This window comes from Pristiophorus japonicus, chromosome 14 (genome assembly GCF_044704955.1).
Source record: "Pristiophorus japonicus isolate sPriJap1 chromosome 14, sPriJap1.hap1, whole genome shotgun sequence".
In the NCBI taxonomy this organism is placed as follows: domain Eukaryota; kingdom Metazoa; phylum Chordata; class Chondrichthyes; family Pristiophoridae; genus Pristiophorus; species Pristiophorus japonicus.
This window is the reverse complement of record NC_091990.1, coordinates 109,472,210-109,486,849: the sequence shown is the minus strand read 5'-3', so window position 1 is coordinate 109,486,849 and position 14,640 is coordinate 109,472,210. Positions and strand designations below refer to the sequence as shown.

The 14,640-nt window shown below is 47.8% G+C and overlaps 1 protein-coding gene across 3 annotated transcripts in view; it reads left to right on the top strand.

Annotated features, from left to right (window-relative positions):
* btbd10b (BTB (POZ) domain containing 10b) overlaps nucleotides 1-14,640 on the top strand; it is a 125,190-nt gene that overhangs the window by 88,282 nt on the left and 22,268 nt on the right. For all 3 annotated transcript variants that reach the window (XM_070899481.1, XM_070899482.1, XM_070899480.1), the window contains 2 exons: nucleotides 1,479-1,675; nucleotides 9,363-9,648. In XM_070899481.1, coding sequence (XP_070755582.1) covers nucleotides 1,479-1,675; nucleotides 9,363-9,648 — 483 coding nt within the window. The remainder of the gene's footprint in view (nucleotides 1-1,478; nucleotides 1,676-9,362; nucleotides 9,649-14,640) is intronic.

The window sequence follows — 14,640 nt, the reverse complement described above, 5'->3', positions numbered from 1 at the left end:
TTTGGGGGTCTATAATACACATCCAGCAGTGTGATCGCCCCTTTTTTATTTTTCAATTCGACCCATATGGCCTCATTTGATGATCCGTCTAACATAACGCATCCCATCTCACCGTTGTAATAGTTTTTTTGATCAGTACCGCGACACCCTCCCTTTTAATCCCCCTCTATCTTGTCTCAAAATTCTATAACCACAAATATTGATCTGCCAAACCTGCCCCTCTTTCAGCCATGTTCTGTAATAGCTATAATGTCATACTCCCAAGCGTCTATCTGTGCTCTAAGCTCATCCACCTTATTCGCTATTCTCCTTGCATTAAAGTATATACAATTTAGCACAGGAAGACCTCCTTGCTTGCTACTTACTAAGCCTTGTTTCCAGATTCGCTTTCTAGATTCATGCTATCCAATTTCTGCTTTAATTTGTTCCCTATTGAATTTGTTCTCAGGTTCCCAACCCCCTGTCAAGCTAGTTTAACTCTCCCCAACAAAACTCCCCGCAAGGATATTGGTCCTGGCGCTGTTGAGGTGCGACCCATCCGGTTTGTACAGATCCCATCTCCCCAGAAACCGTCTCAATGCCTCAAGAATTTAAAGCCCTCCCTCCTGCACCAATTTTCCAGCCAGGTGTTCATCCTCTCTATCCTTCTATTATACTCATGAGCACATGGCACCGGTAGTAACCCGGAGATTACTACCTTTTGAGGTCCTACCTACCCTTTAATTTTCTTCCTAGCTCCCTGAATCCTTCCTGTCGGACCTCATCCCCCTTTTTACCTATGTCATTGGTCCCGATATGGGCCACGACCTCTAGTTGTTTACCCCCCCGCCCCCCCAGGATGTCCTGCGTCCGCTCTCTGACATCCTTGACCCTGGCACCAGGGAGGCACAAAAACATTCGGGAGTCACGTCTATGGCCGCAGAAACACCTATCTGTTCCCCTAACTATAAGAATCCCTTATCACTGGAGCTCTTTTATTCTTCGTCCCTCCCCTCTGTGTAGTTGAACCACCGGTGGTGCCTTGGAATTGGCTCTGGCTGCACTCCCCAGAGGCACCATCATCCTTACCGATACTCAAAAGTGAATATCGGTTTGACAGCGATTCTGATTCTTTTGCCAATCACCTTAAATCTGTGTCCTCTGGTTATCAACTGGAAACAGCTTCTCATTTATTCTGTAGATTTTGAACAACTCTATTTAATACCAGTACCAATTTTAGAATTTATTCTAAACATTTATTTAGTTCTATTTTTTTAACAATGTAAAACTGAATCCGTCTGCTTGGTAGAGAATTATCTGCAGTTTTGAAAGTTATTGTGACGATTCAGTGCGTCAGGTTAAAAACTCTTCGTGCTGGGCACCTGTACCAAGTACTGAAGGTTGCAATTTCAGTGGTAGTATCGGTACTGGAATAAACACCGTCATTAAACATTTTGTGTTTTCAGGATGCGTGACCGGTCTGTTGTGATTTTTTGCAGCGCTCCTTCACGCACGACAAAGTTTGGGTCGGCCCGCTTTAACAAAATGAGCCTCCACGCAGCCACCGGGTATGAGCGGTCCCGCGATCGGCGCAGGTCCAGCGATCGCTCCCGCGACTCGTCGCATGAGAGGACAGAGGGCCAGCTCACTCCGTGCATTCGGAACGTTACTTCACCAACTCGGCAGCATCACAGTGGTAAGTTGTATTTTTATTTTGCGTGACACCCCGCCCCTCGTTTTTTTTGCTAATATGGAAGGAGGATGTTTCCCCTGGCTGGGGAGTCTAGAACCAGGGGTCACAGCCTCAGACTAAAGGGTCGGCCTTTTAGGACTGAGATGAGGAGAAATTTCTTCAGAGGGTTGTGAATCTTTGGAATTCTCTACCCCAGAGGACTGTGGCAGCTCAGTCGTTGAATATATTCAAGACCGAGATCGATAGAGTTTTGGATATTAAGGGATATGGGGATAGTGCAGGAAAGTGGAGTTGAGGTAGAAGATCAGCCATGATCTCATTGAATGGCAGAGCAGGCTCGAGGGGCCGAATGGCCTATTTCTGCTCCTAATTCTTGGGTTATGTTCTCCTCTGCACAGTTGTGCGTTTCCCTGAAAATGGGCAGCTTTGCAGAAACGGCTTGAGAAGTAGCTTTGCTACTTTTTGATGGCCGAGGTACATTCCTAAGGTTTTTGAAGATTCTTCTAACTCAGCCCAGCAGTAATTGGCAGCCTCGATCGATGGGTGGGATGAAGTGGCACTCAGAGTTGCTCTTCTGAAATTGGATCGGAAAGGTGCATTGTTTAATCTTTATGCTGTACTCAGCCTACAAAAAGAGGAGGCAGCGGGTAGACCTTATTGAGGTGTACAAAGTTATGAGAGGCCTAGATAGAGTGGATAGGAAGGACCAATTTTCCTTAGCAGAGGGGTCAACAACCAGGGGGCATAGATTTAAAGTAATTTGCAGAAGGTTTACAGGGGATTTGAGGGGAAATTTCTTCACCCAGAGTGTAGTGAAGGTCTGGAACTCTGTCTGAAAGGGTGGTAGAGGCAGAAACCCTCAACATATTAAAGTACTTGGATGTGCATCTGAAGTGCCGTAACCTACAGGGCTACGGACCAAGAGCTGGAAAGTGGGATTAGGTTGGATAGCTCTTTGTCGGTTGGCGCGGACACGATGGGCCGAAATGGCCGCCTTCCGTGCTGTAAATCTCTGATTCTATCAATATCTGACCAGGACGTGCTGGATTCTGGCACCGGGTGCTAAATAACACAATGTGTTGTGTTTGACAGCACCGACAGCATCACCATGACGTGCATCAAATTCCATCACTCACAAAGCCAAAAAGATTGATGCTCCTCGGGGAAATGTGTGGAAAAACGCCTGCCTGCTGACTGACTGACAGTTAATGCTTTCAAGTGTAAACTGTGCTGATGTTGACAGTCTAATGTCTTATTAAAATCTCTCCCTAATTTATTTGAGAACCATGTCATCCACAGAGTGATGAGATTCGAGTAAGCGCCCACAAATTCTCTACACCGTGCGTTTCTTGCTTTGGATGGGATTTTCATAGAATCGCACAGCACAGAAGGAGGCCATTCAGCCCCTCATACCTATGCCGCCTCTTTGAAAGAGTGACCCAATTAGTCCCAATCACCCCTACGCTTTCCCCTCAGCCCTACAAATTTTTTCCCATTTCAAGTATTTATCCAGTTCCCCTTTTGAAAGTCACTTTTGAATCTGCTCCCACCACACTTTCAGGCAGCGCGTTCCAGATCACAACAACTCGCTGTGTGAAAAAAAAATCTCCTCATCTCGCTTCTGTTTCTTTTGTCAACTACCTTCATTTAGCAGAGAATGCTGGGCCGAGGCTGGCTGCTTGTCCTGTGAAAGCGCGAGGTCGGTGGGTAAGATGCATCTGTCGTGCAAGTCTTAGCGACCACTTGCACTTCAATTAGCAGCAGCCTGGGATGAAGATCTCTGCTCATCACCTTGTCGATGGACTGGTGTGCGATTGGCTAGGGAAATGAAGGAGCGAGGTCGAAGGATTTTGAAGTGCCGTGGAGACGAGTGCAAAATATAGTCACTTTTATAGAATGTAGGATTCCTAAAGGCTTGGAGCTAGCACAGAGATAGTGGTTATTCTCTGTTCCTATGGCCCGTCAACATCATAAAAAAAGACATGTATTTATACAGCGCCTTTCATGACCACTGGACGTCCCAAAGCACCTTACAGCCAATGAAGTCACTGTTGTAATGTAAGAAACGTGGTTGCCAATTTGCGCACAGCAAGCTCCCACAAACAGCAATGTGACAACCAGATAATCTGTTTTAGTGATGTTGATTGAGGGATAACTATCTACCAGGACACCGGGCATAACTTCCCTGCCCTTCTTTGAAATAGCGCCATGGGATCTTTTACATCCACCTGAGAGAGCAGACAGAGCCTCGGTTTAACATCTCATCCAAAAGATGGCACCGCCGCCTGTGCAGCGCTCCCTCAGCACTTCACTGGAGTGTCAGCCCAGATTTATGTGCTCAAGTCCCTAGAGTGGGACTTGAACCCACAACTTGCTGACTCAGAGGCGAGAGTGCTGCTCACTGAGCCACAGCTGACATAAAATACATCTGATTGTCATTCATAAAGCTGGTGCTGCAACTAAAGTTTGAAAAGAATTTAAATAGTAGTAGTCGTTAACTTCAAATGTTTTATGTAAGCTTATAATCCAAGATGGAAACCTTAAACATGGAATCTTATGATACCAACATTTGTAATTTGTATATATGCATTAGTATAGTGTATTATAATTCCTGCATTTTAGAATTTTTGGCAAATGTTTGTGTTTGGGTAGTAAATACAGGAGAAAAACGTTCATAAAGTATGTATGACTTTAGAAGTGCATCTTTAATGGAATATCTTGCAAGGCCAAACCACAAACTGCTGTCATGAGAGATTAAGAACAGCTGCATTCAGTTAATTACAATCAGTGCATTATTCCAGCTTAAAGACAGATTATATTTATATATATGTATATATATAAAAATTCTTTACTGCAAGATTAAAAGAACTTTAGCAACTTGATACAGCTATGGCTGACACTTTTGCGAACACTGGAGGGTGCAGTACATTGTTGGAGGTGCCATCGTCCGGATGAGATGTTAAACTGAAGCCTTTGACTGTCGGTGTTCGGTGGTTCGGGTGGATATAAAGATTCCCTATTGCACTGTTGGAAGGATTGGGACTTTTTTTTTTAAATGGGAAGGATGACCTCGAAGAATCACAGAAATTTATGGCACAGAAGGCGGCCATTTCGGCCCATCGTGTCCACTCCGGCCAACAAAGAGCTACCCAGCGTAATCCCACTTTCCAGCTCTTGGTCCGTAGCCCTGTTGGTTACAGCACTTCAGCTGCACATCCAAGTACTTTTTTAAATGTGGTGAGGGTTTCTGCCTCCAACACCCTTTCAGGCAGTGAGTTCCAGACCCCCACCACCCTCAGGGTGAAGACATTTCCCCTCTAAACCTCCAACTAATTACTTTAAATGTATACATACCTTGCATGGAATTCTATTTTGCCCACAACACTTACAAAAAGACGTATTGAAGCCCAACCAAAGCTATTTGTTGCCTTTAGTCCTCTAAGAACATAAATCTCATTTGTAATTTGCTGTTTCACCTGGAACTGGCCAGCTGACTGACACCGAGTCGGTTGTTGTTTAATAGTGTGGTGGTTAAAGTGTCCCTGGGAGGTAGTAATCCTGGAATATACTTCCGAGATTCACGGGCAGACCGTGAAAAGATTTGGCTTGTGCTTCCTAATTTCTTCAGAGCCACAGCGTGTGGAGTTATAGGGCCCAAGTTTCGAGCCGCGCCCAGAACGGCGCAATCCCGACCTGGATGCCCGTTTTTTGCGCCACAAAGTGCGCCTAAAAAAACCCTCCAGATTCTCCACCTCCCTGCAGGTCCTCTGGCCCTCGGCGCGGCGCAGCGCAGCAGGAGCTGTAGGGGGCGGAGCCAGGTCCCTGCGCTGAAAACAGTGCCGGGACCTCTGCACATGCGCGCTACAGTGGGCGCGCATGTTCAGTAGCCCCCGGCGCCCAAAACTGTGTGGGAGGGGCCGAAGCACGCAGCACCTGACTGAATGGCCTCATTGGGGCTGCGTGCATAAGGCTCCTCCCACGGCCGGCTCCTGCTTCCTCCCGACCCAACTCGACTCCTGCTTCCCGCCTCCGGACCGGACCTGACTCCCGCTCCCCCCCTCCCCCCCCCCCCCCGCCATTGGACCCGACACTGACCCCCGCTTCCCCCCCGCCACCCCACCCCCCCGGACTGGATCCGACCTGACCTCCCTCCCCCCGAACCGAACCGACCTCCCTCCCACCACCACCCCCCCCCCCCCCGACCCGCGCTCCCCCCGACCCGACCCAAAGCCACCTACCTGTAAATCTGGTGCTGGGGACGGGCCCTGCCCGAAGTCTCGAGCCCGACCCGTTCAGCCTCCTCCCCCTTCTCCTTTCCCCCCCCCCTCCAATCTCCTTCTTTCCCCCCCCCCCAATCTCCTTCTTCCCCCCCCACCCCCAATCTCCCCCTCCCCCCCCCAATCTCCTCCCCCCCAATCACCTTCTTCCCCCCCAATCTCCTTCTCCCCCCCCCCCCCAATCTCCTTCTCCCCCCCCCCCCCCCAATCTCCTTCTCCCCCCCCCCCCCAATCTCCTTCTCCTTCTCCCCCCCCCAATCTCCTTCTCCTTCTCCCCCCCCCAATCTCCTTCTCCCCCCCCAATCTCCTTCTCCCCCCCCAATCTCCTTCTCCCCCCCAACTCCTTCTCCCCCCAATCTCCTTCTCCCCCCCAATCTCCTTCTCCCCCCCAATCTCCTTCCTTCCCCCCCCAATCTCCTTCTCTTCCCCCCCCCCCAATCTCCTTCTCTTCCCCCCCCCCCAATCTCCTTCTCTTCCCCCCCCCCATCTCCTTCTCCCCTCCCCCCCCAATCTCCTCTCTCCCCCCCCCCAATCTCCTTCTCCCCCCCCCCCAATCTCCTTCTCCCCCCCCCCCCAATCTCCTTCTCCCCCCCCCCCCAACTCCTTCTCCCCCCCCCCCCCAATCTCCTTCTCCCTCCCCCCCCCAATCTCCTTCTCCCTCCCCCCCCAATCTCCTTCTCCCCCCCCCCCCAATCTCCTTCTCCCCCCCCCCAATCTCCTTCTCCCCCCCCCCCCCAATCTCCTTCTCCCTCCCCCCCCCCAATCTCCTTCTCCCTCCCCCCCCAATCTCCTTCTCCCTCCCCCCCCCAATCTCCTTCTCCCCCCCCCCCAATCTCCTTCTTCCCCCCCCCCCCCCCCAATCTCCTTCTCCCCCCCCCAATCTCCTTCTCCCCCCCCCCAATCTCCTTCTCCCCCCCCCCCAATCTCCTTCTCCCCCCCCCAATCTCCTTCCCCCCCCAATCTCCTTCCCCCCCCCAATCTCCTTCCCCCCCCCCAATCTCCTTCCCCCCCCCCAATCTCCTTCTTCCCCCCCCAATCTCCTTCTTTCCCCCCCCCCAATCTCCTTCTTCCCCCCCCCCCCAATCTCCTTCTTCCTTCCCCCCCCAATCTCCTTCTTCCCCCCCCCAATCTCCTTCTTCCCCCCCCCCCCAATCTCCTTCTTCCCCCCCCCCCAATCTCCTTCTTCCCCCCCCCCCCCAATCTCCTTCTCCCCCCCCCCAATCTCCTTCTTCCCCCCCCCCCAATCTCCTTCTTCCCCTCCCCCCCAATCTCCTTCTTTCCCCCCCCCCAATCTCCTTCTTTCCCCCCCCAATCTCCTTCTTTCCCCCCCCAATCTCCTTCTTTCCCCCCCCCAATCTCCTTCTTTCCCCCCCCCAATCTCCTTCTTTCCCCCCCCAATCTCCTTTCCCCCCCCCCCAATCTCCTTCCTCCCTCCCCCCCCCCCCAATCTCCTTCTCCTCCCCCCCCCCCAATCTCCTTTCTCCCCCCCCCCCCCCCCAATTTCCTTTCTCCTCCCCCCCCCCCCCCCCCAATCTCCTTTCCCCCCGGTCAGAAACACAGACACTGACAGACAGAGAATGAGAGACACACTGGGGGGGGCATCCCAGCACGCTGTTGGAGGGCTCCCAGTGCTGCAGTCAGTAAGTAGAAAATGTTTTGTTTTATTGATTTAAAAAAAAAATTATTTCTTATTAATTTTTTTTTGATTTATTTGTTGATTTATTGATGTATTTATCATTTATTATTTATGATGGCTCTTTATTTGTAAAACTAAAGTGTTTAATGTTTGTAAACTTCCCTTTAAACACCCCCCCTCCACCATTCCCTACGCCTGATTTGTAACCTACGCTTGATTTTCTAAAGTGTAGACAAGGTTTTTTCGAGCGTACAAAAATCTTCACTTACTCCATTCTAAGTTAGTTTGGAGTAAGTTTTCACTGACGAAACTTTGAAAACAGGCGTAAGTGGCCGGACACGCCCCCTTTTGGAAAAAAAAATTCTGTTCCAAAGTGAAACTGTTCTAACTGACTAGAACTGGAGCAAACTAAATGACGAGAATTCCGATTTCTAAGATACTCCGTTCTACACCAGTTGCTCCTAAAAAATCAGGAGCAAATCATGTGGAAACTTGGGGTCATTAATCCTATAAAACTGTTTGTAATTGTAATTTATGCAAGCGGCATCAGGGATTCACCTTTGGAAAGTGGAAGTATGTATATGCAAGGTGCAGTAGAAATGGAGCCACGGGTTATAGGCTCAGGAGCAGCTTTATTGGTGAGATGATGGAACGGCTATGCACAGGAGTCATGGCCAGTTCAGATTGACATTAGTCATCAGAACATTAAGCAGTTGACAACTGGTGTCCACCACCAACTCAAGCTGAAAGAGCAAATTACGAGTTGCCTAGAGATTTAAGAGGTTTATGTTCTTAATTAATTTACATGATCCCATTATTTTCAGTTTGTTGGCCCATGTCGTTGCTGGTTCTGAGTTATACGATGGCATCTTTTGAATTGGGTGTGCTAGAACTTGTTGTTATTTGTAACATGCATGTGTATCAACTAACTCAATCCAAAACTCTGCTGTGTCCTAACTTGTACCAAGTCCTGTTCACCCATTACCCCTGAGCTTGCAGAGCTGCACTAGCTCCCGGTCTGCCAATGCCTCAATCTTAAAATCCTCATCCTTGTTTTCAGATCCCTCCTTGGCCTCGCCCCTCTCTATCTCTGTAACTACTTCCAGCCCTACAACCTTGCAAGATATCGGCACTCCTCCAATTCTGGCATCTTGTGCATTCTGGATTTTAATTGTTCCACCATTGCCGGCTGTTCCTTCAGCTGCCATGGCCTTAAGCTGTGGAATTCCCTCCCTAAACCTCTCCTCCTCTCTACCTCTCTCTCCTTTAAGATGCTCCTTAAAACCGACCTCTTTGACCAAACATTTGGTCCTCTGGCCAAATATCTCCTGTCAAATTTTGTTTGGTAACGCTCCCGTGAAGCGCCTTGTGAACATTTTTCTACGTTTAAGGTGACATAAATGCGAGGTGTTGCAATACAATGAAATACTCACTGATTTTTAAGTATAGTGTTCCTATTTTCTTTTCCCAGTGAAGTCTGCTTGATGTACTATGGAGGTATTACCTTTAAATTTTCCCACCAAAGTGGCAGGGGAACTGTGCCAGCCTTGTTGCATTTATCGATGTTAACAATGCAGTTATATGGATCCAGCTCTTCATTTCACCAAAACTGATTTGGAATTGGCAAAATAGCTTGAGATGTAGTTCTGCAGGACAGTCAAATATCCCCATACTACCTAAACAAACATGTCCTCAAGAGAATTGGGTGAATTGCACATGGTATGGTGGGGATTGCAACTGGATTATTCTTACTCTGCTGTGACATTCTTGCTTGTAGACCGTGAAAAAGACCACACCTCCACATCACGGCCCAGCAGCCCCCGTCTTCAAAAGATTTCCCCGACGAGCTCCAGCAGTGTCGGCACCCTCAGCCGGAATTGTAGCCAGTCCAGTGCCGATGGAACTTGCAAGTCAGCGGGAGAGATGGTTTTCGTGTACGAGAACACAAAGGAAGGAACTCGAAGCGTCCGCACCTCAGAGCGAGTGACGCTGATTGTCGACAACACCAGATTTGTTGTGGATCCTGCTATTTTCACCGCGCAACCCAACACGATGCTGGGCAGGTAAGCTGTGTCCATGATCATTTCCTGCACAGCCTGTTGCATTGTCGCAACAAGTAGAAGGTTCAGGTTTCACATGCTTTAGTGGAGTGATGCGGCCATAATCCGACCCTCGAAGCTCCAACTTCGCTCTTCCATTATCCAACTTGGTAAGTGCTTTTGTATGTTAAAGGTGTTATATAAATGCAAGCTGCAATTGCGACTGCTCTTCGTTCCGCCTTTATCATAAGGAGTAGACCATTCGGCCCTTTGAGCCTGCACCACCATTCAATATGATCATGGCTGATCATGCAACTTCAATACCTCATTCCTGCTTTCTCTCCATATCACTTGATCCCTTCAGCCTTAAGGACCACATCTAACTCCCTTTTGAATATATCTAACAAACTGGCCTCAACAACTTTCTGTGGTAGAGAATTCCACAGGCTGTGAGGGGGGGACGCTAGGAGGCTGTAGGGTGATTTGGACAGGTTAGGTGAGTGGGCAAATGTATGGCAGATGCAGTATAATGTGGATAAATGTGAGGTTATCCACTTTGGGGGCAAAACCGCGAAGACAGAATATTATCTGAATGGCGGTAGATTAGGAAAAGGGGAAGTGCAACGAGACCTGAGTATCATGGTTCATCAGTCATTGAAAGTTGGCATACAGGTACAGCAGGCGGTGAAGAAGGCAAATGGTATGTTGGCCTTCATAGCTAGGGGATTTGCGTATAGGAGCAGGGAGGTCTTACTGCAGTTGTACAGGGTCTTGGTGAGGCCTCACCTGGAATATTGTGTTCAGTTTTGGTCTCCTAATCTGAGGAAGGACGTTCTTGCTATTGAGGGAGTACAGCAAAGGTTCACCAGACTGATTCCCGGGATGGCAGGACTGACATATGAGGAGAGACTGGATCAACTGGGCCTTTATACATTGGCGTTTAGAGGGATGAGAGGGGATCTCATAGAAACATATAAGATTCTGACAGGACGGGACAGGTTAGATGCGGGTAGAATGTTCCCGATGTTGGGGAAGTCCAGAACCAGGGGACACAGTCTTAGGATAAGGGGTAGGCCATTTAGGACTGAGATGAGGAGAAACTTCTTCACTCAGAGTTGTTAACCTGTGGAATTCCCTACCGCAGAGAGTTGTTGATGCCAGTTTATTGGATATATTCAAGAGGGAGTTAGATATGGCCCTTACAGCTAAGGGGATCAAGGAGTATGGAGAGAAAGCAGGAAAGGGATACTGAGGGAATGATCAGCCATGATCTTATTGAATGGTGGTGCAGGCTCGAAGGGCCGAATGGCCTACTCCTGCACCTATTTTCTATGTTTCATAAATCCATGCTGACTTGGACCGATCCTGTCACTGCTTTCCAAATGCGCTGCTATTACATCTTTAATAACTGATTCCTACATTTTCCCCACTACCGATGTCAGGCTAACCGGTCTATAATTCCCTGTTTTCTCTCTCCCTCCTTTGTTTAAAAAGTGGGGTTACATTAGCTACCCTCCAATCCATAGGAACTGATCCAGAGTCCATGGACTGTTGGAAAATGACCACCAATGCAACCACTATTTCTAGGGCCACTTCCTTAATACTCTGGGGTGCAGACTATCAGGCCCTGGAGATTTATCGGCCTTCAGTCCCATCAATTTCCCTAACACAATTTCCTGACTAATAAGGATTTCCTTCAGTTCCTCCTTCTCGCTAGACCCTCGGTCTCCTAGTATTTCTGGAAGGTTATTTGTGTCTTCCTTAGTGAAGACAGAACCAAAGTATTTGTTCAATTGGTCTGCCATTTGTTTGTTCTCCATTATTCTGACTGCAAGGGACCTACATTTGTCTTCACTAATCTTTTTCTCTTCACATATCTATAGAAGCTTTTGCAGTCAGTTTTTATGCTCCCTGCAAGCTTACTCTCCTATTCTATTTTCCCCCTCCTAATTAAACCCTTTGTACTCCTCTGCTGAATTCTAAATTTCTCCCAGTCCTCAGGTTTGCTGCTTGCTTGTAGTAAAGGAGGTTATCTATCCTATTTTAACGAGAGCATTTCTATCGATGGCTTTTCTTCCCACCCCTACACCACCATTTCGAGAGTACCCCCAAAGATCCATCTTAGGCCCTCTCCGCCCACTTCCTCATCGGCATGCTACCCACCCCTCCTCCCCCAGCGATATCATCCGCAGACGTGGGGTCAGCTTCCACGTGTACGCTGATAACACAATTCTGCCAATCTACCAACTCTCTTGATCCGTCCACTGCCTCTATTGCCTGGATGCTTGGTGACAACCAGTTTTGGATGAGCTACAGTTTCCTCCATGTAAACATCTGGGGTTAGAAATTCCGAGGAGGGCTTCCCACGGGCAAATCAATAAAGAATAGAAATAAAATGCGTACTTACCTGAAGCTGCTGCACCGCTTGCGCTCCCGAACCACAGGCCTCTTCTCCCTGTGTCGCGCAGCGCGTGCTCATAGGGACATCCACTGGAGTCACCTGTGCCTGAACACCCAATCCCAGGTAAGTATTTTCTCATTCATTGTAATAGGAGTTTTGTAAGTTACAAAATTCCTATTTAAATTCCTATTACTATGAGAAAAACCCCAAAACTCTGAAAAAATACATAACATTCAAAAAAAAAAAACACCTCACACAATAAATTAATAGAAATTAAAAATGTTACATGTTTTTTAAAGAAAAAAAAATTGCCGATTTTTAAGTGGGCAGGGTTTTAAAATAAATGTTTTTAAAATTTTTATTTTAATGTTTTTTCTATGTTTTTAAACTCTTGCACCTGTAAAAGAGGCTATGCCCAAACTTCCACGTACAACTGCCCTCTCATCCGATCTGGCTACGATGAGCTTAACAGATCGGAAAAGCCGGCTTTTCCGATGCTTTCCCAGGTCCGTAGAAACTTTGTACGGGCCCGGGACATCGGAATTTTTGTTCCATTAACAGCAGAAGTTGTGGTCTTTGGTTGGTGCCACAAGCTCCCGACCCCAACTACTGACTCCATTCCTCTCCCAAGGCCACTGTCGCAGGCTGAATGTTTAGCGTCCTATTTGACCCTGAGCTGAGCTTTCGATCCCATATGGTCAGCTGCCACTGGCTCAGTGGATAGCACTCTCACCTCTGAATCAGAAGGTTGTGGGTTCAAGTCCCACTACAGAAACGTGAGCTCAAAAATCTAGGCTGACAATCCAGTGCAGTGCTGAGGGAGCGCTGCACTGTCTGAGGTGCCGTCTTTTGGATGATATGTTAAACCGAGGCCTCCCCCCCTGTCTGCTCTCTCAGGTGGGCGTAAAAGATCCCATAGCACTATTTTGAAGAAGAGCAGGGGAGTTATCCCTGGTGTCCTGACTAATATTTACCCCTCAATCAACATCACAAAAAAAACAGATTATCTGGTCATTATCACGTTGCTGTTTGTGGGAGCTTGCTGTGTGCAAGTTGGCTGCCATGTTTCCCACATTACAACAGTGAGTACACTTCAAGTATTCCATTGGCTGGAAAGCACTTTGGGACGTCCTGAGGTCAGGAAAGGCGCTACATAAATGCAAGTCTTTTTCTTGTTTTGTATTCTTGCCATCATTTCATTTCCATATCCTCACCTGCTCCCACTCTTGCATAAATCCTTCTGCTGCATACTTTTGCCTCCAGAATCAACTATTTTGGCAGCTTTACGTCATTCAGGTTCTATAAACTTCAGATCTTAAAACCCTGCTCCCTGTCTTGTAACCTTCAAGTCCCACTCCCCCATTACCTCTGTCCTCGACGACTTGCATTTGCTCTCAGTCCTCCACCACCTCAAATTCTGTTTCTTACTGTGTTTAACTCCTAAAAGGCCTGTTCCTTCTTAGCTCTGTAACCTCCGCCAGTGTTACACCCCTCCCTCCCCCGAACTCTCTGTTCCTCTTCGAGTTTGCCTTGTGCATTTTCCCACCTAACCTCCTCACTTGCTATTAGCAGATATGCCTTCCGCTGCCTAACTCCCGTTTTCTGGAATTCCCTCCCTCAACCCCTCTACCACTCTGTCCCCTTATCTTCTTTAACATCATTACCCATCACTCCTGTGCTCGCTGACCTACATTGGCCTCCGGATAAGCAACGCGTCAATTTTTAAAATTCTCAAACCTTGTTTCCAAATCCCTCCCTATATCTGTAATCTCCTCCAGTCCCACAACGCCCGCCCCCCCCCCCCCCCCCCCCCGAGATGTCTGCGCTCCTCTAATTCTGACCTCTTGAGCATCCCCGGTTATAATCGTTCAACCATTGGTGGTCGTGCCTTCAGCTGCCTGGGCCCCAAGCTCTGGAATTCCTTCCCTGAACCTCTCTGTCTCTCTACCTCTCTTTTATCCTTTAACATGCTCCTTGAAACCTACCTCTTTGACCAAGCTTTTGCTCATCTGCCCTAATATCTCCTTGTGTGGCTCAGTTTTGTTTGATAATCGCTCCTGTGAAGCGCCTTGGGACGTTTTACTAAGTTAAAGGCACTTTGTAAAAACAAGTTGTTAAAATCCCTGGCTTGTTTTTCTATATTCAAGATACAATGGGCCCAAGTTTCCACATGATTTGCGCCTGATTTTTAGGAGCAACTGGTGGAGAACGGACTATCTTAGAAATCGCAATTCTCCACATTTTTTTTTCTGCAGTTCTAGTCAGTTAGAGCAATTTCACTTTGGAACAGAATTTTTTCTTCAAAAGGGGGCGTGTCCGGCCACTGATGCCTGATTTGAAAGTTTCCACAGTGAAAACGTACTCCAAACTAAAGTAGAATGGAGCAAATGAAGATTTTTGTAGAACTGAAAAAACCTGTTCTACACATTAAAAAATCAGGCGCAGGTTACAAATTAGGCGTCCAGAACGAGGTGGGGGGGGGAAGGGAACTCATTAAATTCTACAATAAATCCTTATTTATACTTCTACAAATATTATACAAATAAATCCAACCTGAATAAACATTTATAAGCAAAGAAAAGATTAAATAAACCATCTTCCTACCTGTGTGAAAG